The sequence below is a fragment of the Toxoplasma gondii genome, chromosome II (assembly GCF_000006565.2).
Source record: "Toxoplasma gondii ME49 chromosome II, whole genome shotgun sequence".
Lineage (NCBI taxonomy): Eukaryota > Apicomplexa > Conoidasida > Eucoccidiorida > Sarcocystidae > Toxoplasma > Toxoplasma gondii.
In genome coordinates, this window is record NC_031469.1 from 1957126 (window position 1) to 1980925 (window position 23800).

General features: G+C 57.0%; 2 protein-coding genes across 2 annotated transcripts; both read right to left on the minus strand.

Annotated features, from left to right (window-relative positions):
* Nucleotides 1–622: 622 nt before the first annotated feature.
* TGME49_297730 (transcription elongation factor 1, putative) lies at nucleotides 623–3263 on the minus strand. Its single transcript, XM_002371152.2, has 2 exons — nucleotides 2636–3263; nucleotides 623–2107 (listed from the first exon to the last, which is right to left on the minus strand). Exons 1-2 carry the CDS (start codon nucleotides 2746–2748, stop codon nucleotides 1540–1542), a joined length of 681 nt encoding a protein of 226 aa, XP_002371193.1. The 5' UTR covers nucleotides 2749–3263; the 3' UTR covers nucleotides 623–1539.
* A 1083-nt stretch (nucleotides 3264–4346) lies between these two features.
* Nucleotides 4347–23778, minus strand: TGME49_297745 (hypothetical protein). The gene is made up of 9 exons (XM_018782331.1): nucleotides 20348–23778; nucleotides 19180–19462; nucleotides 17984–18444; nucleotides 17387–17698; nucleotides 16104–16759; nucleotides 12732–15604; nucleotides 11780–12108; nucleotides 10170–10906; nucleotides 4347–9578 (listed from the first exon to the last, which is right to left on the minus strand). The coding sequence occupies exons 1-9, from the start codon at nucleotides 22595–22597 to the stop codon at nucleotides 5876–5878; spliced, it is 11604 nt and encodes a 3867-aa protein (XP_018638375.1). The 5' UTR covers nucleotides 22598–23778; the 3' UTR covers nucleotides 4347–5875.
* Between the last annotated feature and the right edge of the window lie 22 nt (nucleotides 23779–23800).

Consider the following 23800-nt stretch of genomic DNA (forward strand, 5'->3'; position numbering starts at 1 on the left):
CTTCGTTGAGGAGCTACAAGGCTGAGAATGCAGGTGAAAGCAGAACTGAATGTGTGCTTGCCAGTTGCCTGCGCGTCTTATAAACAACTGCTGCAGTGATATTCCATGTTGAGATTGCAAATGTGTGCAAAGGCGAAAGAAATGTAGAACTTTATCCGTTGAAAAGCCTAAGTTGTACTGGTGACGCCTTACTTGCTGCCTTTAGGGCGGGCTCGTGGCAGCGGGTGACTCTAACGCTGACAGCGCCCCCCTGTGCAAGAAACCATCTGCGGCAATGCAGTCTTGCAGTTCCTACAATATGAGAAAGCAATATTTTGCTGTAAAGTACACAGAAGACCTCAGAGGTATGTAGTGAAAAACTGCAGTTCAGTTTGACTGCTCCGTGTCAACCTGCACTCCCGCGGAACCATGGTCTGCTGAGCTGTTTTGAAGGTGATGTTGAAGATCGGTAAACAGAATATGTTTTGATGGGGACAGATCACGCGTCCGACGAAGTCCCTATCTGTTTTGATGGCCCTTTCGATCTCTGCCGCATTCAGCCACATGAGACTTTTTGACGACTTCACTCGCGTGTCAGAACTCAATGAGAAATAACAGAAAGGGTGCTTGTATCGACAAGTTTGCCGTTTCTCCCGGAAAGGAAAGCAGCGGCTGCTCACGCGGAGCAGAAACAGCAGCTTCACAAGGTGTTTCAAGACACTACTGCCGTAGTCAAAACAATTTCGGCGCCGAAGTGTGACAGTTTGTTTCCCCGTTGACATCCCCAGTACCTGAAGCGCGTCCTCCGGACTTTGCCTCGAGAAGACCATTGCCTACGAAAAAGTCGATGCTGGCCGAACTGTGTTGAATCGTGAGGCTTCTTGGTCGCCAGAGAGTTTCAGAAATTGTTTTCCCCACCAACATAACCCTCCGTGACTCCATAGTCAAAGCGTCTTGTCTGAAGCCGTTTTCCACCTGAGTCTAGTTGATTTGAACATTCCGTGTCAGAGCAGCTTTCGACTTTTTGTCGTGTGTCTGTGGTTTTGTCCGCGACTCAAGACTTTCATCCCGACATTACACCTGCCCTCACGCACGAGACAGCGTGGTTTAACTCAAACTCGCAGATTCCGCTGTTCGTTACCGTTATCGATGGTAAAAGCTGAGGTAAGGGTAGCTGTGTGGAGACGCTTCCGACAAGAGGTAGTTTCTCAGCGAGTGTTGGAACGATGTGCAGATGTACGAGACATATCCAAAAGTCGCTCTGCGTGGTACTCCGTTTGGACAGAAGCCACGAAATCACTGCGTGCTTCCCGTTTTTCTACCCCGTAGAGACTTGTGTCACCCTTTCTCGCCTCGCTCTCAAAAACAGTGTGTACCACGCGCCGACGCACACGGGCTGGCGCTGGCTGTCGATCTATGCATCCAAGATAGTACTTCGTTCCGTATGTGCAGGAGGCAGACTTTTCCGCGCACATTTTAACTTGTTCCATCAGCCTGAACAAACGAAAGAGGAACTTGATAGCGTGGCGTTTGTAAGACACACAGTGCTCAGACGCATCGTCACTCGTCATCTTCAAAAAGAGCTTCATCGCGACCACTTCCAGCGTCTTCTTCATTTCTCTGTTGCTCCCGCAGAGTCTTCAGAACCCGCAAGGCGTCTTCCTGACCAGCATTGTCAGTGTCCCTGCCACTGACATGGTCGCTCCCCTCGTCCTCGCTGCTTTCTTCTCTTTTTCGCAGGCGCTTCAGCCGAGCACCTCCAGTGCGTTTTTCCTCGGAGTTTCGCGGAACGTCCTCTTCACTTGCCTCGCCTTCTTCGTCAGCGGAGGCTTCTGGACTCCGTCTGAACTCCAGGTCGTCTCCACTGTCGACGCCGGGTCTCTCCTCTCTCGAAGCGCGTGGCTTCCTAGACGGCACAGGAACGCCGCTCTCCAACACACTTTCTTCCCCCTCTAGGGTCGACCCCATTTTCTTCTGTGCCTGCTCAGCCGCCTGCGTGTTCGCCGTCACACATGCATCGATCCACGCTCCGTAAATGTCGATCGGTTCGTCGAGTCGATTGATTCGCTTCTCGTACGAAGTCCCACAAATCCGGCAACCTAAAGTGCCGATATTCCGCCCGCGGTCCCTGCACATTCGCGCGCCACAAACAGAAACAGAGAAAAGATTCGGCGAGGCTATCCGGACAAACGACCGGAAACACCCGACACTGCAGGAAAGAAACGCGTTCTTAGCACCCAAGTGGTCGTCAAAAAGTCTTTAAATGGAGAGGATAGGTGATCATTTGGGTGTGGACTCGGATCTCTGGACACCCGAAAGAGTGCTACTACACAGACTCTCAGACCGCGATGCACTATGAACATACCGCCGTGCTGCGGCTCTCCTTCAAAAAGGAAAACACGGAGATTGCGAAATGCGATGTAGCTACAACATTTCAAGTAAATGTTGTCTCTGTTACGCCGTGGTCTTTGACTACGGCTGTCGGGAGAGACTTTCTCTGTCGCCGCAGCAGATCGTTTTGCCAAGAAAACTTGGAGTTGCCTAATATTAGAAAGAAATTTACACTGTGGCATAGATCTTCTCTGCACACTGGGCAAGCAGCAGTCCACATGAGCCGGGCGAAAATTCCCAGAGCAATAAACCTCCCTCTTCTCACATTTTCACGGCGACCGCTCGCGGATGGCTGCAGAACGGGCAGTCAAACTCTTTGTCAAGTTTAGGCAGCTTGTTTTTCTTCGGCTGCATGGCCTTCGCCTTCCGCTTCCCCATGGTGAACAGAAAGAGAAGTGTACGCCTGAAAACGAGTGGTGAAAAGGTTTTTCTCCCCGTGTTTTACAGAGCCGCAGAGTGTGCGGAGCCGGTCCCGACACCCTCGGATGTCTCGAGCGAAAAAACGCCGTCACGTCTCTCGCACAAAACTCCGCAGACTCTTCCCTGTCTCGTTACAATTGCGTGGACGAGTGCTGGGATGGTGGAGGCGGCTGCGCTGAAGATGCGAACCACCGCCCTGCGTCGACCAAGAAACAGTCCTGCTGAAGCGACACGAACCTGCAGGGCGTTCAGCTTGAGACAAAGGCCACAACAGCGGAGAGAAAAGTTGAAGCTTTAGGCAAGGAGCATCGAACCGGGGCTTGCGGAAGAAAGACGTCGAGACGACGATGTTACTCAATAGTTTTCGAGACACGAGGCGGCTACGAACTGGTCGCTTCTCAGAAGGGTTTCTGCCCTGTTCCCGTAGAGAAGAAAGAAGGGAAGGAAGAAAAGACAGAAAATGTTCCTACCTCAGAAAACATTTTGGGCGTCTCGCTTAGAGTCTTTTTAGCACGGGTTTTCCTTCCGGCAACCGACGCATGCACACATGCATCGCCGGCAGCGTTTCTCAAACCTGAGTTTGCTGAGTGGAAAGGAGAGGAAAACGGACTCGCTCAGAGTCTCATTATTTTCGAGAAGGGAGCGGTTGCTTACGAGACCCTTCATTTAAGCGGATTCTGCGAGCAGATTTCGGCATCCACACGAGGAACTTTTCCTCCCAAGCAACTCTGTACGTCCCAGTCCGCCGGGAGGGAATACCCTACCCCGTTGTCGTCCCAGAAAGACGAACGGCATTTTCTTTCACCTGCTGTTGAAAGGACTCCTTTGCTAAACCGGGCGTAGGATAGCTATGGCCAGAACTCTCGTAGGGGTAGTAGTCTTCTTTGAGACAGAATTCCTTCGCGGCTTTTTCTGGGCAGCAGGTACTCGTGTCGCACCTCTTGACGTAAAGAAGCGACTACCAAAGAGAATGTTAGGGTATTTGTGCAGCTTGTACACTCCACTTGTTGGCGCTTTTTCGAACTAACATGCGCTGGCGATCGCTGCAACTCAGGAGAAGACGTTGCCACAGGTGACTGCACCCTCGGGTTGTGTGGGACTTTGTTGAATCGCGCTCTCTGAGTTTTGCGTCTTGCAGAGTTTGAAAAAAAGAGCTCTTTTACCACAAGAGAATTAGCCGTAGAGGATCAAAATTACGTCTTTTGAGACTCACCCGGAGGTGCCGCTCCGTGCTCAAAACCTTTTTCTCTCCATTTCGCTCCGTCCGCCAGGCCTCGATGCCCCGGTTTCTCGTTGAGATCTTTGGAGAAACAGCTGAAGAATGCCTACTCGTAAAAACAGTGGAGGACTTAACACAAGGTTCTGTACAAAATTCCAGATTCTCCTTTCGCCAATTATGTGTTCTCTGGACGCCACGTCTCCGCCGTGAAACAGAGACTCGCTCAACGGCGCCCTTCTCGGACCGCGATGATTCGTGGATTTTTAGCGGGGCCGCTCTCAGAGCAAGTCTTGGTGTCTCAACTCGTATTCCGTGCAAGTTTTTCTTGAACAGAGATCCACGCTCGAGTTTGCACGTCTTGCTTCATCGCGAAAAAAAAAACCAGGGCATCCTCGTTTCCTCCCAAAAGGAAAAAAGAACGATGCACATGGGAGGAAAGTCCACATCGACTGAGCCTGCACGGTTTAGAAGAAAGATACAGTGCACACACTCTCTTCGTTGCCGATTCAGTGCGGCAAGCGTCCTCACTGCCGCGAGCCTCTCCCCATTCTGCAAGATATTGTTGACGGCATACAACATAGTGTTGAAACCCACTCGCCACTTCCGGTGGCCCCCGTCACTGTAGTGTCCTTTTCCGTGATTGCCAAGACGCTGCGTGATGCTTTCCCATGCTTTCTGCCGAATGCGAAAGAACATTATATATACATCAACGGTAATCGATTTAGCCACGCTCCATTCACCCTTCACGCCAGACACTGCAGTCAGTCCACTCGATGACTTTCTCCACCGTTCTCTTCAGTTGCTGGCGCGTTTGTGCGACCTAGCTGCCTGACACACCACGACGGGTCGAGTTACGATCTGGCGGTCTTGTCTGCGTCGACCAGTGGTATTTCGACTTCGCATGGTGAACTGAATCAACGCATGGAGGGAGGAGCATTTATATGCTCCGCCTTCTTGTGATAACGACTCCAGAGTGTCTACCTCGACTTTGGGGACAGCTTTTAGAGGCATTCTTGCGTCTTGATACTATTTACCGGAGAGAACTTCAGTCTGTTGCTTGTACCGCGCACCATCGCGCTGGAAATCGCGTAAAGACGCTAGAAAACACCATTCACCCTATCTACCACTGTCCCCGACACAGAAATCTAGAACTCTCTTGACCAGGCGAGGCGCTGGTCTCGCCGAGAGGCCACCTTCCTAGAGGAAAATCGAAGCAGGCAGAACATTCTTTGCATGGTGCAGAAACTTGCTTCCAAGAACTTCCCATCAGCTGTACAGCAAGTGCGCTTGGTCAAAAGCCCAGACTTACTCCTCAACATACAGAAGCCGACACTAATGCACGCAGTTAAAACAAATGGAGTCACCCCGCGCAGAAAGTTAACATGCCCTGGATTCCAAGAAGCCGCTCGTTCACTTTTTCGACATTTTAGCAGGAAAGTGGCTTTTCGTTCTTGTTAGCTTTCAAAAGATTTTCGCTGCCCCGGCAAAGGCATACGATTCAATCAAGGGAAATCGTGTCTGTTTTTCTGGTAATCAAATGAGTTTCGCCACTGAGGTTTCACTGATACGTTCTCGACACCCCAAAAATGACTGCGTGTCACCAACCTCTCTTTCTTCTCTGCTCTCTGCTGCTCGTGTCTCGAGTGCTTTCACAGCTTGCTTCAAAGAGTCACACGCAGGATTTTTCTCACCCATTGTCTAGACAGCAAGCACATCCCCCCTGTTCCACTGCGCAGTTTCTGGCGTCTCCACAGAACTCTCATTTCCTCGAGAAAAAACGCGTCTGCTGTCTTTCCTGACTGCTCGTGTGTCTCCAAAAAGGAGAATGCGCACCAGAACAGACAGGTCTGCGTTCACGGGTCTATTCTACGCGACCCACTTCCACTGGCCATCGGGCTGCATCTGCAGCTTCTGTTGGGGTGTACGTACACGGGCGCTGAGTTGTTCATCCTTACAGCGCGTCGAGAAAGCGTTGCTTAGAGCCTCTGCATCTGCTTGTCGCGCGGCCTGAAGTCTCGCCTTTTCTCTCATCAACAGAGAATTTTCTCCCAGTCCTGGATAAACAGATTTCTCAGGTGCACTCGTCCCGAATCCACCTTTGTCGACAGCGGTTTCGTCGCGCGGAGGCAGAGGTTGCGACTGAAAGGCCGCGCCCCGAAAGAAGTCCCAGTAACGATGCAGCAGGAACAAGCCGCCGCCGAGAAGCAGCAGCAAAAGAAGAAGCCACTCGCCGAGCGACTGCGTGGAATCTTCTTCTTGCTCGAACTGCACCTCTCTCTTCAATTCTCTGCGGTCCTCCGACCTCGCGCCGGTTACTCTCTCGCTCTCGTGACCAGGCAGAGGTCGCTCTGACGATGAGGAGAAAAAGGCTGAGGGGAACAGCAGCGTCTCTTCTCCCTTTTCCTCCCTTCGCTGTCGGACTGCACCCGCGGGCTCGAGCGACAGCGAGACGATCTGTCTCCACTCTCGCGACTCGATCGTGAGCTGCGCGGCCTCTGGCGCTGTCCATACACTCCAGTTCCCCGTGCTCGCTTCTCGCTTATGGTGCCGACTCGCTCTGTCACCACTTGCGAGGTGCGTCGGCGACGTCGCAGCCGAGACACGAATCGCGAGCAGCAGGCCCCGCTGCTGTGTCTGGACAGTGTACGCCTCTGAGGAGACACTGACGTCGACAGAGACACGATTTCGACTCTGCTCTGGCGCAGCAGCTGCGTTGTCGGCGGCGACAGGAGGCACCGGATACACGAAAAGAGTCAATGGGAGCTGTGCGCCTGTCTCGGCTGTCGCGTGAAGCGCAGCAGAGCCTCTCGCAGGGTCGTCACTCCTCTCTTCGTGTACAGAGGCTTGGCGCTCGTCACCGAGGCTGCCGAGCGCATGCGCCTCCTTGAAGAAGTCTTCGAGCTCCTCGCTTCTCTCTTTCTCGGATTCATGTCCCTCGCCGTCTCCGAGCTTCTGCCTCTGAGTCGCCTTCACGTAGACGACCTGGGGCGCGGCCAGGCTCATGCAGCGAGCGTCGAAGAGAACTCGCATCTTCGGTTTGAACGGCAGGGCGAGACACGCACTCTGGAGGACGCGAGACTGGGCAACATCGGGTCGAGCGCCTCTGGGAGTCTGCACCGCAAAAGTCTCGAACAAATACCGAGCCCGCTGACGTAGCAGAGTCTCAGCGTCTCGCTCGGCGCCCCGCTCGTCGGCCAGGGAGAGGAGACGCGCTGGCGAGAAGGCCAGAAGCCGCGAAGCACGCGAAGTCTGCAGACTCACAGACACCGGCAGAGAGAACTTGGGGAGAGAAGAAGAGCTCTGGGAAGCTGAGAGAGTCGCCGGTCCGCAGGGCAGCGCGACAGACGAAGGTGCAGGTCCATGAGTTGTCGTTTCGCTGGGTGCAACAGAGGCGACGACGCCCGGGGTCGAGAGACGAAGGAGACGAGGCAGATCCGACCTCACAGACAGAAGTCGGCGTTCCTGAAGTGCACATGCATGCGCCACGAGAAGATCGCCCTCGTCGTCGAACTCGACGGCTCCAGAGACTCTCCCTTGCTCCGAGAGGCGCACCCCGACGGCTTTCCTCCTTTCTTCGCTCTCGAAAGACAGCAGCGGGAGCTGCGTCGTCTCCGCCACAAACAGCGGCGCCAGACGTGGGTCGCTCACGGCGCACTGGACGCTGCCGCTCGACTGTACGTACACCGAAGAGGCGACGTCTGTCCAAGTCCCGGCGCTCGGAGACGCCTGCAGACGGAAGAAGAGCACTTCACCTCGAGGCGAAAAGAGAGCGCTTGGTTCTTCTCGGTTGTTGGGAGTCTTCGTCTCTGTTGCAGGAATCCGCGACGAGAATGACGAGAAGAACAGTTCTCCCCTCCGACCTCCTACTTCTTCTGTCGCGCATGCGCCCAAGCTCTGAAGGCGAGACACCGAAAGCATCTCGCTTCCGCTCAAGGCCATCCACGCTGCAGAAGCGACGGTCAACAGCGGCGTTCTCTGCGACTCCGTCTTCTCCACAAAGTGGCCGGCACAGCCTGCCGCCGCTAGGAGACGAAGTTTCGAGGCTTCCTGAGTTCCCAACTCGCTGGCGCGCCCTGCGTCGCGCTCCAAATCTGGCGATGGAAGCACACCCAAGCGGAGGACGGCAGAGTTGTTCGCCGAGATGGTCGCCAGGCCAGGCGCCAGAGCGACGGCCGTCGGTCCCTCCACGTCGGAGACGTCGGGCGCTGCGGCGTTTGAGGCCGCAGACGCGAACAAACGAGCAGGGACGATTCGAGGTGTATGTACACTGGCGACGGCTGGGCGCGAGGAGTTCCAGACGGCGTGAGCGGTCGGACAGGCAAAGAACGGCGAAGAACAGAGCGAGGCCTGCACAGGAGTGGACGGCGAGAAACTCGCAGACCAGTCGAGGAAACCCACAAGAGAGAAGAACAGGGTGACCGACGACGGGACGTCTTGGGCCCTGCCGAACAGGGTGTACGTACAGCCGGCAGCGGCGTGTACCCCGCTCTCGTCCTGAAGGTCGGCCGTCTGTCTGTTGTCGTCTGGAGTCGCCGCACGAGACCTCGCGCTCTGTCTCGGTTCGCAGCTCTCCTCACTCGCTTCCTTCTGCCGTCTGTACACCTGCTGCTCGCGCCACCAGGCGCTGGCTAACTGTTTCCTGAGCAGCGAGAAGAAGGCGCTCACGCCGTCGACTCGAAGGAGGAAGTCGCTGAGTTCGCCGTCAGCCTTTCCTCCCTCGCTCTCCTCTTTTTTGGAGACCAGAGCCGCGAGCACAGCTGGCACATCGTTCAGAGTGACCTTGAGCGAGAGAGAAGACGCCACGAGAGCCGGCGAAGAAGCGCCTGCACTCGAGGCAGTCGGCCGGGAAGAGGGCCGCCCGGTACAGAGTGCGAAGCGCTGAGGCTGTTGTGCATCTGTCTCCTCGCTGAAGTGCAGCAGCGGCTCTCCGACGGAGAAGGCCGGGGAGAAGGTGGAGGCGGCTTCGAAAAACAAGGACGCCGGGCGTCTCAGCAGCCTGAACAAACCTGCGAGCGAGAGGTGGAGACTCTGGGCAAGCGAGGGCGCGACGCGATCCACGAGTCGGGCAACCGCATGCACGGAGACGCACCCGGAAGAAGCGGCGACTTGTTGCACCTCCTGCCAGACAAAGTCGGGGAACAGATGCACCGGCGGGCCTGCAGATCCCCCCGCCGTCCCTAGAGCACCCTTCGCCCCCAGAGCAAGCAGCGCCGAGAGCAGCGGCTGCAGGCGGAAAGTCAGCCTGAAGGACAGATGCGGCCTCACGCGGTGGACGTACACCCTGGAGTCTGGCAGCACATGCACGACGGACCCCGGGAGTACGGGGACTGCCTCGGCGGAGGCGAGACGACGCGCAACGCCCGGCGACGGAGACGCTCGACTGTCTGTACAGACGAGCACGGTGTCGGAGAGGAAGGCAGGAGCGAGAAGGAACACAGTGACGGCTGCGCATCCTGCCTGAGTCGCAGACGCCTGCAGCGCCACGACTGGCGCTCCAAAGGGATGCCACGAGTCCCCGGCCTCCACCTCCGCGGAAATCACCGAAGGGTGCGAGGAGAACACGTCCAGTCTACAAAACAGAGAGAAAACAGCCACCGAATTGCATGCAAAGAAACGCACAAACCGACAGGAGGGAACCTGAGAAGAAGGATGCACGAAAAGAGACAGACTGCATGCACAGATCTGGAATCCAACGACAGACGGTTTGTGCAGAAGTGACGGGTGCCCAAAGGGTGACATTAGGCAGAAAACTTCCCAATTAAAACTCTTTCAAGATGAAGATTCGCACTCGCCCATCGGTTGGGCTTCTGGAGTCCACGAGTCTTTTCTTCTTGAAAGTAACATTGGAAACAGAGACGCGGAAACATCGGAAATCCGTTCAAGAAGAACTCGCGCTCACATCCCTGGAATGTCTAATTGGAGTTACCAGGGATTTCTGCTTCTCATTTATTCTATATGCTCGGCCTTCTTCCAGATGCACCTTCTGTTCACAAGCATTCGCAATTCCATGTGTTCCCCCTCCTTTCTCTCTTCCTCTCTCTCCCCCTCTCTGTCGACGGGTCTCCACTCTCTTCTTCTCTCTCCTCAATAACCGCATTCGTCTCCGCCATGCCGCAGCTGCTCCTCCAGTTCGTCTCCTTCGTTTTCTCTGTTTCCTCACCTAATGTCTGTCGGGGGCAGGACGCGGCGTCCCAGTGCATCTTTCAGAAGAAGCTCGACGCGTTGTCGGCCGCCGAGGCCCATCGTCCTCTCCCGCAGGCGAAGTTCGACGCTCGCAACGGGAGTCACATCTACTCTGGCGGTGAGCCACAAGGCTTGATCCCTCGCCTCACCTTCTTCTCTCGAGTCCTTGTCTGTTCGCCCTGCCTCGGGAGGACGCGCAGCGAAGGCGCGGGAGGCCGGTCGGGCCTCAATCTTCAGCAGCGCGGCAGCCAGGGAGGACGAGGTGACAAAGCCGCCGTCGCCGGGAAGCACTTGGAGAGCAGTTGGCTCTGCACAGGAGCATTTCACCTCAGATTCCAGGCCTGACTCTCGAGCTGCTTCGGGAGCCTTCGGCAGAGCCTCCCGCGGCCTCGACGCACAGACGCACGCAGCATCCGGCAGAGGAAGGACGCGCAGGACACAGCACGGCAGGCGATACTCCGCTGCAGGCGCCACCAGCAACGGCGAGGAGAGCGAAGAAGGGGAAGCGGAAAAGAGAAAAGAAGAGACAGAAGAGCGAGGAGAAGAGAAAAGTTCTGTCCACCATTCGGGACCAGACGGCTTCGTAGCCGGGAGCGGCGAGAGACCTGCGACTGCAGAGGCGACAGTCGAGAAGGACGAGAGCGGAGAATCCAGAAGACTCTGGGAGGACGCAGGAGTCGGGGAGAAGGGAGACGGGGAGACGACGATCGAAACCTGACGGGCGAGAAGAGAACAGAGGAAGATGGAGGTGAGAGTGACAGAAGGCAAAACGGCGAACAGACAAAGTGGAGGGTAGAAAACTGGAAAGAAGTGAAGGCGATAAGTTCCCGGTTTTGAAAGAAGTCGGAGAGAGAAAGCGAAACGCCGCTGAAGTGGAAACGACCCTCGGGTGTCTGTACACCAAACGCTTTTCAGAGTCTCCGAAAAGGAAGAACGACAGATATCGACAGAATTCCGACGGACTGAGAACGACACATGGGGCCAGAGAGCAACGAAAAACTCGATTTCAAAAACATAGATACGGTAGAGATGTCGTTTTAGGAAAAGAAGGACAAGTCCGCCGTTCCACAAGAAATGCATGAATACGTGAGTCGAAGACAGATGTCGGCTCTCTCTGGGGCAAGGGAGACCAGCCAAGTTTGTTCGTTTCTTGTTTCAATTTTGAAAATGCGTTTAGCTCACAACTACATGCGACCCTTCCAGCACACGCTATAATCCTCCCTCGTCCTCTGTTTATCTCCCTCCTCAAACAGATTTACATATGCTCACATTCCAACCTGTATGCGCATCTACAGAGAGAAAAGAAAGAGAGAAAGAACTCGGACATCTTGATAAACACACGACCTCCATCTCGAGAGACAAAGAGACAGACTGGCTGAACTAGGTAGATAACCACGGAAAGAGAACATTAGGCATCTGTAACGTTTGCGTAGGACATACACATCAGTAAAGCGACTCCTATGTGGAAGGAGGAAAACGCAACAGAAAGATAACCCACGACAAAAAACATCACTGCTCTCACATACAGCTGCAGAGACGAGACCTGCTTTCACAGCATGTCCGCCGTCTGCAGAGAGACCTGCATACCTCTGTTTCCAGGAAACTGCTTTTCGCTGCGCGGCTTCCGTCTCGCTGTCGTCTGGCAGAGCACTCGACGCGGAGATGCAAACGAGCTGTCCCTGATCTCAAGCCGACGACGGAGACACTCGGCAAGCTTCCTGACAGAGACTGCCGGAGGCTTGCAGCAGCCGCAGGCAGCGGCAGAGCAGAGGCATTCGTGCATGCGGCGCCAGAAAGCTCAGAGAACAAGTCCATGGCGCTCGGATCCAGCAAACCGACGACGGAGCTCGACTCCACCACCCGCCAGCTGTACGTACACACCGACGCAGTGGCTGGCGGAAGAGCAGCGAAAGGGCCTGAAAAGGAGGAAAAAGGAAAGTGAAGACAGAAATGAAGACGTAAACAGGAATAGGACGAACAAGCAAACATCGGAGGCACTGAGTCGACAGAAAAAGAGACTGTCTCTCAGGAGAAGGGTGGAAAGCAAGACTCGCAGCCTGTGCCATCGACAGTGCTCGGATCTCTACACAGCGGCGATCAGGTGGGGACCCTTTGCAAAGCAAGGCGAACGTCCAAACGATGGAACCCACGAACGTTTTTCAGAATCAAGTCGAGGAATGCTTCTCAAAGCCTTCTTGCGCATCTGTCTCGCTGCACCCTTGAAGCAACACCGAAAGAGTCTTTTAGGGCACACCACGACGCAAAGGCGCATGTGCGCCAAGTACAAAGCAGCCACACAAAGCCGCTTCATTTCTGCCCCGACTTTGTGTCGTCCGAAAATGTATTCAAGGTTCTCGCTCTGTGGACCTTTTGTCATCCTTGGGTGAGCAGCATTTCCTGTTTTCCTCGACGTCGCAGCCTCCGCTTCCAGCCGACATTTGGAACACAAAAATCCAGTTCGATGTGCCTTGGGGTTACCACGAGGAGACGTCGTCTCCGTCGCACGCCGTTCTGCGTTTCCCTTCAGCTGGAGACTCACCGAAGAGCTGAAGCTTTCGTTGACCTTCCGAGGTCGCTCTGTCCACGCCAGGACCCGCGAGACGGCCTGTGGGCGCCGTCAGGTGACCCAAGTTGAATTCTCTGCCCTCGGAGTCGTAGAGAAGCGCATGCAGTTTCTGGACGCTCTCCAGGCCGAGCTGCAGAGTCTCTTCTTGCAAAAAAGAGTCTCCTTTGCGTGCTGCTTCCCCCTCGCCGCCCCTCTCAACGGGGGTTCGTTCCAGCGCTCCCATGCGCGCGGCGTCGAGTCGGTGGAGACTACGACCTGGCTCGCCGACAAATCCGTTTCCCCCCGACACAGACCGTCGCACAACCACACGCGTCGGCAGAGCCACAAACACTTGCACCGTTGCTGCAGCGCGCCGCAAGAGGCGCGTTCGCGGTGCGGAGACAGCTGTCTCCTCGGCGGTCGGGTCGCCTGCATGCACGGTCACGACAGCTGCGCCCTCTTCTCCAGTGACGAGTTCCACGACGCGAAACTCTGTTTCGTCCAGTGTGTCTCCTCTCTCTCTTCTCTCTCTCGACTCCTCACTTGCCGCGTCGGAAGTGAGGACGAAGCCGCCGTCTTCGACGACCTGAGCGGCCACTACAGCTGAGTCCGAGGAGACACAGCCGCGGACTGCGCTGAGGCGCGAAGATCCCCCCCTCTCGGAACTGCGGCTGTCTCTGCGTCTGCAGGGGCCTCCGCGAACGGTCAGTTGAAGAGAGTGACCGCCGGGAAGCAGAACGAGAGAGGCGGGAGAGACCTGGAGCGGTGGATACAGCGCGAGCGTCATCTCGGCGCTGACAGGCGTAGATACACCCGACGCATGCGTAGAGAGCGCAGGTTCCCAGTTCACGGCCCGGACCGAGAGGACGAGCTCCGCGTCAGGTTCGAAGCCGTCGACGAAGAAAAAGAAGTCTGGGCAGTTTTGCTTGAACCTTTCTCCACATCTCGTTTCCGACACCAGAGCCTCGACTTCCGCTTGCCCAGGTTTCCGTTCGTGCGAGTGACTTCCACGACGAGAAGGAAAGAAGTCGAAGCTCCTCGTTTTGTGTCGGAAGGAGACAGTTGCAGACATATCTGTTTCCTCCTTTGAGAGCTGCGCCTCGACCTGCTGGGCTTCTGCAAGCCGCCCGTCTCGCACGCGGTGTACGTACAGCCAGCCGGGAGTGGTTGCATCTGGCGTCTCTTCGCGGCCTTGGGAGGCGGTCTGAAGTGTCTCTGAGCGCGGCGTTTTTCGCTTTTTCGAAATCGTCAGAGTCAAGTCCATCGCCGGGTAAAAGGCAGGCGCGAGGCGCTTCCCGTCTGCGGCGAACGCCCTCACTTTCACACCATACGCCTTGCCTTTTTCGACTTCCCCCCAGGCACCCTGAATCCAGCCTCCCTGCTCGCCTCCCTGCTCGCCTCCCTGCTCGCCTCCCTCTGCCTGCTCACTTCCCAGCAGCGTCGCTGGAGGCGACACTGCCAGAGACACACGCGCGACGCGGAAAAACTGCAGCTCGAGCGCCGGTCGCGTCTCTTTCTTCTGCCCGGCCAAGAGACGCTCTGAACGCGGATGGTCGCCGAGGACGCTGACGTCATCGACTGCGAGGAGGCCTGAGGCGACAAAGCCGCCGCTGCTTTCTCGGCCGACTTCTTCCGAGGGAAGAACGAAAACCTCCTGACTCGTCACAGGACATGAAGGGGAACAGACCTCCTGGGTTGGCCACGAGAACGGGGGCTCGAGACGGAGAAGTGGAGACGCCAAGTCTCCTTCTCTCTCTGTTTGCGTCGCGCCGAGAACAAGAGTCGCGACATCCAGGCCCTCTCGAGGGAGAGCCGGCAGCGGCCTCTCCTTCTTGGATGCGCTGCGGTCTCTGGAGTCGAACAGGTGGCGAAAGAGCGAAGAAAAACGCTGCACCGTCGCCTCCGGAGATAACGCAGAACAGACGCCTGAGTTTGCGTCTGCCAGCAGCCGCGGCCCAGGCGTTTCCGTGTACACCCGAAACGGCGCGGTCGAGGAGACAGCGGAGACAGAAGAGGCAGGCAAGACCTTGAGACGGGTCTGAGGCGAGGTGAACTGCAGGAGGAGACGATAGACCATTTTCGGATGGTAGAAGAGCCGCAGAGGTGCGAATGAAGCTTCTTTTACGGGCGGAAAGAATCCCGGGAGAAACGCGTTCGACGCGAGAAAACGCGGAGGCGGCAACACAACCAGAGAGAGAGTGGACGAGAGAAGATCGTCCCTCCACGCTGAGGTTGTGCTGCCGTTTTCGTGAAGAGCTTCTCGAGCTTCCTTCAAACTCCGCAGCAGCAACGCCTGGTCTTCTTGCCGCAGCGCGGTGTCCCCAGCCATGCTCTCGGCGGTCGGCCACTGCAGGTGAACAGACAGTCTGTGGACCCCACAGCAAGACGTCGAGTCCACCTGCACGGCGGCCGCTTCGGCGGAGCCGATGAACGCGTCTCTGGGGCGCTCATCCACGCGCGAGTTCCCCCGACCGACGCGAGTCTCCAAGTCGAAAAAGGAGACCAGAGACACCCCCTTCGGCCCTGTCTCCGCGGTCGCGCCCTCGTCGCCAGCTAGGCTCCACGCGCTCGACGCCGCGAAGGACGTTGCGTTCACCACAGGCTGCAACAGGGCGTCGTACGCGACCGCCACGAAGCGGTGGGTCGCGCCGCAGCGCAGAAAGAGACTCGGCGCGGAGGCGAAAGGAGACACTGGAGACACCTGTGGGGAGGCGGCCGCCGGGGCAACAGGGAAGGCTGCGAACGTAACGGGTTCAGGAGCCGCGACGGTCGCGCTCGGAGTTGAGAAGGCAGGCAGTGGAAAGATTTCGAGGTGGCGAGGAACGGAACAGACGATCGACAGTCTGACTGACGTCGAGACGGAGTGTCTGCAGAGGAGCCAGGCAAACCGTGGAGAGAGAGAGAAGAGAATACCGAGAGAAAAGACTCGAAACCCACAAGGCATGGCGCAGGGAATCCCCTGGCAACGCGGACCCGCTCTTCTTCCCTACGAACGTCTGGCGGATGTATCTACAGCCATCCAGAAACACTGAAGCGGAGGGGACGACATACATCGTCAGAGTCAGGAGCCAACATCCATCGCTACACAACTACGCATACGCAATCACATCTACATCTATATGCGTCTATCCATATATATATATATATATATATATATATATATATGGATAGACGCAGTGCTTCATGATTCGGTAGTCGCTGTTCTATGCACAAATAAACACAAACCACGTACCATACACACACGTACATATATATATATATATATTTGTTAATATATCGGTATGCATTTATATTTATGTATCTATATGTATCTATGTTTAAGACTAGGTCTTTGCTTCGATCATTTGTTTCGCATGGTTTGCTTACACATGCACGCCTTGCTTGGGTCGATTAGAGACTTCCAAGAGGATTTTCGCAGGCGTATCTCCAGGCCGGAGGCAGACAACGCGGACACTGCGGTCTCCGTTAAGAATCGCGACCTCGGCAGCAGTGCCTTGTTGGTCGGCGCGTTCGACTTCTCCCCTACGGACCTGCGTGTACACCGCAGGTCTCTCGGGCGGTCCGCCCTTGGTGAAGAAGGTGAGGGATGCGCCGACGGCGAGAGAAAGGACATTGTCATCTCGCGCGTTCCCGCTCAAAGAGGCGCCGGCCGCGAGCGCAGCCACGGGGGCGCTGTAGAGCAGGGCCGACGCGCATGTAGGACAGGCGTCTCCCGCCGGGCGCTGGTGCTCAACGCCGGCGGCGCCTCTGTCGCGCTCGACGCCGCCGTTCTCTTGAAGGCCTTGTTCTGCGCTTCTCGCTGAACGTGGAGCCTGGAGAGCTGCCGCGTCCGGAGACGCTTGCGGAGACACGGGGAGAGGATGGAGAAGCCGATCCAGACGCACCCACAGTTCCAGAGGAGGAAATACGTCGACTGTCGCTCCTGCCCTCAGAGCGGCGGAGGGAGAAAAGAAGACTCTCGCAGATCCCGAGGCCTTTCCGGTCAGCCGAAACACCCCACAGGTGTAAGGAACAGATGCTCGCTGCGGGGGACAGACGCGCAGGAAGAAGGCGACAGGCAGTGAGTTCATCACGAGACGACAGGAAGGCACTGTGCTGGGCAAAGACGCAGCGGAAAAAGAAAGAGCAGGGATTCCAATGTGAGAGAAAGACACACACGCACAGACACAGACACAAGCATGCTCTCAAGTGGAGCATGCAGAAAGAATGGAGCAACACAGACGCGGTCTCTGTTGCCGAAGAAGTTGTGCTGTCACGTTGTCATTCTCATAGACTTGTGTGTCTCCATATCTCCCCCTATCTCCATTTCCGGTCTCTCTTGAACTCTGTGTACCTACACCTACACGAAAACAAGTACGATCTTTGTGTTATCGTAGATCGATGCAGACATCTGGTTTCAGTACCAGTGGTCAAAAGGAGAGTGCGAAAACGTCGCTGCCTAAGACACACCATGGGGTGTCGATGGACAAACAGAGAGCGACCTGTCTCGTCATCGATCGCGTCGCTGACTGCAGGAAAACTGCCTTTTCTCACTCTGTCTTCCTACGTTGTTTTCCGCCCAGAAATCGACTGTTTGTTTCTCTCCCCTCGGTTTCTCGACACACTGCTCATAACAAAAACGCGGTTCGGCCGCGTGAGTGGCTCCGTACCAGCTCCTGAATCATCAAGATATCTGGCTTGTCTGTCCAGAGGCGCCGCTTCTCTTCGCGTTGCTCTGCCGGGGGAATCAGATTCGTGCAGTTCGCGAACTGGAGGGGGAAGCGATGGAGCGGGTGTCTCGACACCTCATTCGCGTCTCCGTCAAGTTCCTTCCCCCACTCGGAAGCTGCGAGTTGTACGGCCCGAGCTGCGTCTTCCAAACTCGTTTCTGAAGAAGAGAGAGAAGGCTGCGCGAACCACTGCGATACCTTCGGCGGCAACGCGAGAGTCGACGGAATGCGAGCAAAGGCCGTGACGATCGCCTGAGGAAGGAAAAAGCGGAGAGCACCGCGATGCAACAGTTGAAACATGAAAAATGGAGAAGAGCTTTGAACGAGAGAAGTCGAGAAGAAAACGTACATCACGTTTGCTCCTTTCTCTCTTCTCTTCCCCGGATCTCTACTCTCTCTCGTCTCTCTTTTTCTCAATCTCGCGTTTTCTTACTCTCCCTTCTCTCTCTCCCTCTTTCTCGCCTCGCTTGTTCGCACTCGCTGTCCGGTCTCCCTTCTTCTCCGTTCCTTCTCGCGGTCTTTTGTCCGCGGACGTACGATGGCTTGCATTGCATCTTGGCGATTTCGCTCGGAGGCGTCCTGGCCTCCGCGCCGCTCTCTGGCGTCTCTGCGCATGTCCCCTCGCACATGGTCCTCGTTCGCCCGGCTCTCGCCAATGAGGAAGGAGTCGAGAGAAATCTCCACTCTCTCCGGTTCTGCGATGACGACGAGGAACTCGAAGGCATTCTGAGGCTGTCGCGCGTCTTCGAGGCGCAGCACCACGACTCCGGTCTCTCCCGGACGACGTTTCCTTGTCTCTCCATCAGACACTGCTGGGTTCTGCAGACGAAAACGCTGTCGAGAGTCCCTCGAAGAAGGACGTGCCGCGCGAAGACCTTTCTCGCCCCATACAAAAGGTGCAAGCAGCTGCGACGATTCAAACGGTGGGGACTCAGGCGACGCCGGCAGCGAGTCCACGGAAATCAACGAAGCATCTGACGACGTCAACGTGTACGCGCCTGAAGAAGGAGAGAGCAGAAAAATCAACGGATGAAGGAAACGAAAAGGAAACGCAGAGGCGACGCAAAGACGGCCAGGAGACAGAGAGCCCTTTCCCGTTCTGGAGCAAACGGAGAAAGTTCGTTTTTCGTCCAAAGATTAAAAGAGGAGGGACCTTTTCCTTCCCAGAGAAGGAATGAAAACGAAGACAGTGCTTTCTTGTAAGAGAGCAAGAGAGAAGAAAGAAAACGCTCTGTCGAAAGCGACATCTCGCTTTCACACATTAGAACTCAAAGGCACGATCCCCTTGAAACGAAAGCCGAGACTGACACGACGAGGTGCTCTGTCGAGGCGCGGAAACCACGCGCGGCAAAATGTTTTCGATTTCCTCGTTTCTCTGCTCGATTCTGGCACTGAAGAATCGCCGCTCTTCTCCACTGTCTCATCGGACAACGCATGTTTTCACTTCGGTCGTCGCCGCTCTATATTGTGAGTATCTGTGCTTGTGCGGGTGTCTCGTTTTTGCCCTGGGAGTGCAAGGGTGTGAGTTTCTCCTCCAGCCTCCGTGTTCCTACAATGGAACTTCAGGCGTGATCTCGATCTCCGAGATCTTTTCAATCTTCTCGCCCTGTCGAGCGTCAATCGCGCGCGAACGCGTGGAGTCGTCTGGTCTCGCTTGCTCTCGAAAAGGCGCAGAAAACGGAGACACTCAGACGCCTCGGTCCCCCGCTCAGCCGTCCGGATTTCGCGCTTACCTGATCCGCCCCATGGCTCGACGACGAAGGAGTGCAACGGAGGGAGCAGCAGCGGCTGGTCTGAGGAGAGCCGGACGCCGAGCTCTTCCTCTCCTCTCTCTCCTCGCGGTCGAGGAAAGAAGAGGAGGAAGACCGGATCCACCACACGGAAACGAAGAGACAGAGACAGCGGGACCGGCGGCTCCCAGAAGGCCTTCGCCCCCGAGGCGCGCGACCCCACATGGAGCAGCGAGGCTGTCAGGCGCCCCTGCGACCGCTGAGAAGCCGAGAACCATGCCATATGCTGAAAAAAGGAAAGTCAAAGCAAAGACACGGGAGAAGAGGAGTACCGTGACAAGACGAAGACATGGCGAAACGGAGCAGTGGAGAAAACGCAGAAAACAGCAACGAAACGCCGGTGACGTGGAAGAACAGAAGCAGGAGGACAGAGAGAGAAGAAAGACAGAAGAAGGAGAGAGAAGAACAGAGAGAACACCAGGAGAAGAAGAAAAGAGGGGAGGGATAGGCCCCCAGATGCAGCAGGGAGAACAGACGAGAGAGAAGATCGACGCAAAGCAGTTGGGAGACGAAACGCCAGAGAGAAGGAGCGCGACACGAGCGACGAAGTCACGCGTAGGCTCGACAGCGTCAAGAGAAAAGAAACCACCCGCCAGAATGATGACTCTGCAGCCAAGAGTCAAAGAAAAACAGAGAACTCCATGGCCAGATGCCATGTCTTTCGCGATCCGCCACCACGCTCCCCAGACTCTCTGTTCTCTTCGTGGAGTCGTCGTCGCTCTCCACGATACGCAGTTTCTCCTCTCCCTCTTTCTCCCTTTCTCCCTTTCTCCCTTCCTCTCTTTGTGTTCAGACGCCTTTTCTCAAGTGAGCAGAGCGCTCGAAGAGACAACAACGAGGAAACTCCTTGGATATTCGCGCGACAACGCACAGCAGGCTGGACCTGCGAGTCGTTCTTGTCGACGCGTCCTGCGTCGAACTGCGACGAGTGGAGGGGCGACTGTTTGAGGACAAACGCCGGCCCCCTGGAGGCTGCAGCAGCTCGTGCCTCTCCGCCTCGTCGCTGGTTCGTCAGTTTGCCAGTTCGCGATCGCGTCTCCTTGCGACATGGCCGGTGCATGACGGCGTCGAGCGACCGCCGGCCTCGTATTTTGCGGTCAACGCTGCTCACCTGTTGCCCAGATCCTTTCCTCTGCAGGCCGCAGCTCTGCGATTCCGGACGTGACTCGGAGGCGTCATCTGCGGACTCTTCTTCTTCACCTTCGTCTTCACATGTCCAGTGAAACACCGCGTTTTTCGGAGTGGCGACCGCCAAGAACTGCGAGTCTTCTTCCACCGGACTGCGGCTCAACGCCTCTCGCGCCTCCTTCTCAACTGGCTCTGTCGCGAGGGTCTCTGTCGCGAGTGTCTCTGTCTCTCGCGGTGCGGTCTCTGGCTGCCTCGGGATCGAGACGAGCCGCGGCAAACCTCGGGCGAGCATCTCGACTTTGAAAAGGTACTCTCTTCCCCGAACAAGGACCAGGACGTCGTCTTCCTCTTCGTCTTCGTCAACTGCGGCATCCCCCCCCAGTCTCGCCCTGCCTGTCTTCACGAGGCGCATGCGAAGTTCCTCCTGAGGTGCGAACGCGTCGACTTTCGAGTTCCTCTCCCCTGCCCCGCCGAAGGTCCAGTCGCGCTCCACCAGTCTCCGCAGCAATACGTCGTGCGACTCCTGCGCATCGCCGAGACTCCGAACTTGCTTCTCGACGGCCGCCGCGAGGCTGCTCCACGTCGGCTGGCGCTCGAGATCGCCGACGTCGTCCACGAAGACTCGCAGCGCCGAGGGAACGAGCACCTGGACTTCTGCATGCTGCTCCTCGCCGGTGCGGGTGTCCACGGCTCGCAGCAGACTCGCTCCCTCGAGTCCGAAGCGCCGAGCGTTCTCGCCCTCGCCTGGAAACTCTGGCGACACCACGCGGAGGAGTCCCGCGCGGTCGACGGCGACGATCGCTGACGCTCCTGCATCGGCGACGGCGCGCGCCAGCGGGAGGCGGTCCTCGGCGTCGAAGAGCGACAAGTCGTCGGCGGAGAATTGAATGTGCGGCGCAGGCAGCGAGAGGAAGGCGGGGCTCCGCGGGCGCGACACAGCGAGGCTGGAGACGCCGCCTCCAGAGACCGTTTCGCTGCTCTCCTGGAGGCGGAGAAGCCGATACTGGAAGACTGCGGCTGGCGGCAAGACCTGGAAAGCAGGGAGAAGAAGCACAGGCTCGTGGACGACGAAGGAAACGCGCGCCTCGCCCACATGGCGGTGTTCGTCGCCCGCAAGACGCACGGAGATGGTCGCCTTCCCCGTCTTCAAACCTCTGACCAAAAGCATGTCGCTGCGCCAGAACGGACCCGCCGCGCTGTCCGGTGTATGTACACCTGAGGCGCTCTGGCTGGAGCGCTCGACCCACTGGCGGGTGGCGGAGGCCGCCTCGGCGTCGCTGGTGATGTCTTCAGCCTGGAGGACGCCGCGTTCGCCTTCGAACTTCCAGATGAAGACCAGACCCTGCAAGCTCGTGAAAATGTTTCCTTCTTCGTCGAACGCGAGGACGCCGACGTCTCCAAGTTGACCGACTGCGAGGCGTCGGTCTCTCGTCCGAAAGGCGATTCGCGCGATGGGCGCGACGACCGCCTGCACCCGAAGCGCACTGGGAGATACCTGTCTCCCCGGAGAAGACGCCGGCCGCCCCGGCGAGGCAAAGATCCAGGAGCGACCGCGCTTATGCGGCGTGTGATGCGAGGCCTCGACGAGGACTCTGGGGAGACAGACACCCGCGCCGCTGGCCGAGAGCGAAGTGGAGGGGAGGAGACAGGCGGACGCCGGCTGCGAAGGCGCGCAGTCGGGATGGAGAACCCGGATCAGGTCGGGATGCTGCACCGACCAGAAGAAGCAAGGCGCGGCCGCGAGAGACGAGCCGTTCTCGACGATCAGCAGCGTTCGCACGGAGACCGACGCGGACGCGAGACGACCAGCCGCCTGAGCTGGCGAGGGCAGGAGCACTTGCGCAGGACCTATCTTCAGCTGAGGCTGCTCACTCGGCGCCGCACCCGCAGCGACGCCGGGAAGCCTGCCCGGCGCCGGCTTCTCAGGGTGGACGGCGAGAAGGAGAAGAGCAAGGAGCAGAAACAGGAGGAGGCGGGAGAGAGAGAACTTGAAGAGCAAGGCGGAACGGACGGCGGAGGCGCCGCTGGAAGGACCGCAAAACAGAGACTGAGGGCGCAGAGAAGAGGGATGCAGAGAGGTCGACGGAAACCCAGGAGAAAGAGCACAAGTCACCGCAGAAGAGAAGGCAGACGAAGAGACAGCGTCGAAGCCGGGCATGGCCAGAGGCGCCTCGTGGCGTCCGACACCGTCGAGCTGGACGGTACGGCGGCGCGAGGCCGCAAATGCGCGCATGTTTAGAGACAAGAAATGAAGGAAAAGCGGAAAGAACGAAGAGTGACGGCAGTAAGAAACGATGGTAGTGGAAAAAAGGGGAAAATTCGGGAAGAAATGAGACAAAAGAAAGACAAACTGAGGAGAGAAGGGGCGACGGAAGTGGGGAGTGTCTGTACACGAAAGCGGGTAAAAGTAGCGACAGTGTGAAGGAAAGTGAGACGCTGAGCGTACCGTTGATCTGCCGTCACACAGAAACAGAAGCCATGCGGCCGCCTGGAGGAAAACGATACACTGTAAAACATCAGATCGACGGCAAGCAGGTTGTGCGGACTTCGCGCTGACTGTGTTCGGCGATGCCTTTCAGATGTCGCAAGTCAGGAGAGAAGCGTGAGTCAGGCAAGAGGAGGAGAACGCAGAGAGGACGCGAGAAGTTGACAGCCTCGAGACGGTCGAAGACGCGGAGACAGTTACACAGCAAGACGCCATCGTTGGCCAAGAAGAGCGGCGCAGGCCGCGACCCGGTGAGACATCGGTTTCACCACTGTCAGCCGTCGTGAGCAGTCGAGGAAGGCGATGGTGGATGCAGGAGATCCGACGAAGCGTCCTCCTCACGAGCCGCCTGAAGAAGGACAGGGACGCAGCGGAGGGAGCGAGAAACGCGAAGAAAGAGGAGACGAAAGGCTGGGGGGGAGAGTGACAAAAGATGAAGGAACGCGTTCCGTCGGAGTCTCTGTCCACGGGAGGCGTCGTCTGTAGAGAGAGGACAGAAGCGACGTTTTCGCGGGCGACTCGGCGGCACCACACGCACTGCGGCGGAGTCTCAAGTTGACACACTGGCCAGATTCGCGAAACAGCGAGGAAAGATGTGAGCGGGATGAAAAAGGCGGACCTGCCGGAGAACATGCCGTCCAGCGTCCAAAAAAAGGCGACGAATGTGCCAAGCCAAGACCGTACGAAAAGACAAGGAGACAAGACGCCAGACAAGAAACTGTGGAGTGCACTCGCCGAGCACAGCGTCAGCGACAAGTCAAGAAGTTCGACTGGAGAAAAAAGACGAGAGAGCAATCGGAAACCCAAAAAATATATATGTGCATGCCGCTGAACAGATGGAGACTGCGGGTGGAGACGGTAAAGGCCCTTGGGTGGTCGAGAGAAGTCAAACAGACGCTCCCGCGTTTCCCCCAGTGTGTGTTCAAGCGTCTACTTTCAAAGCAGAAAGAT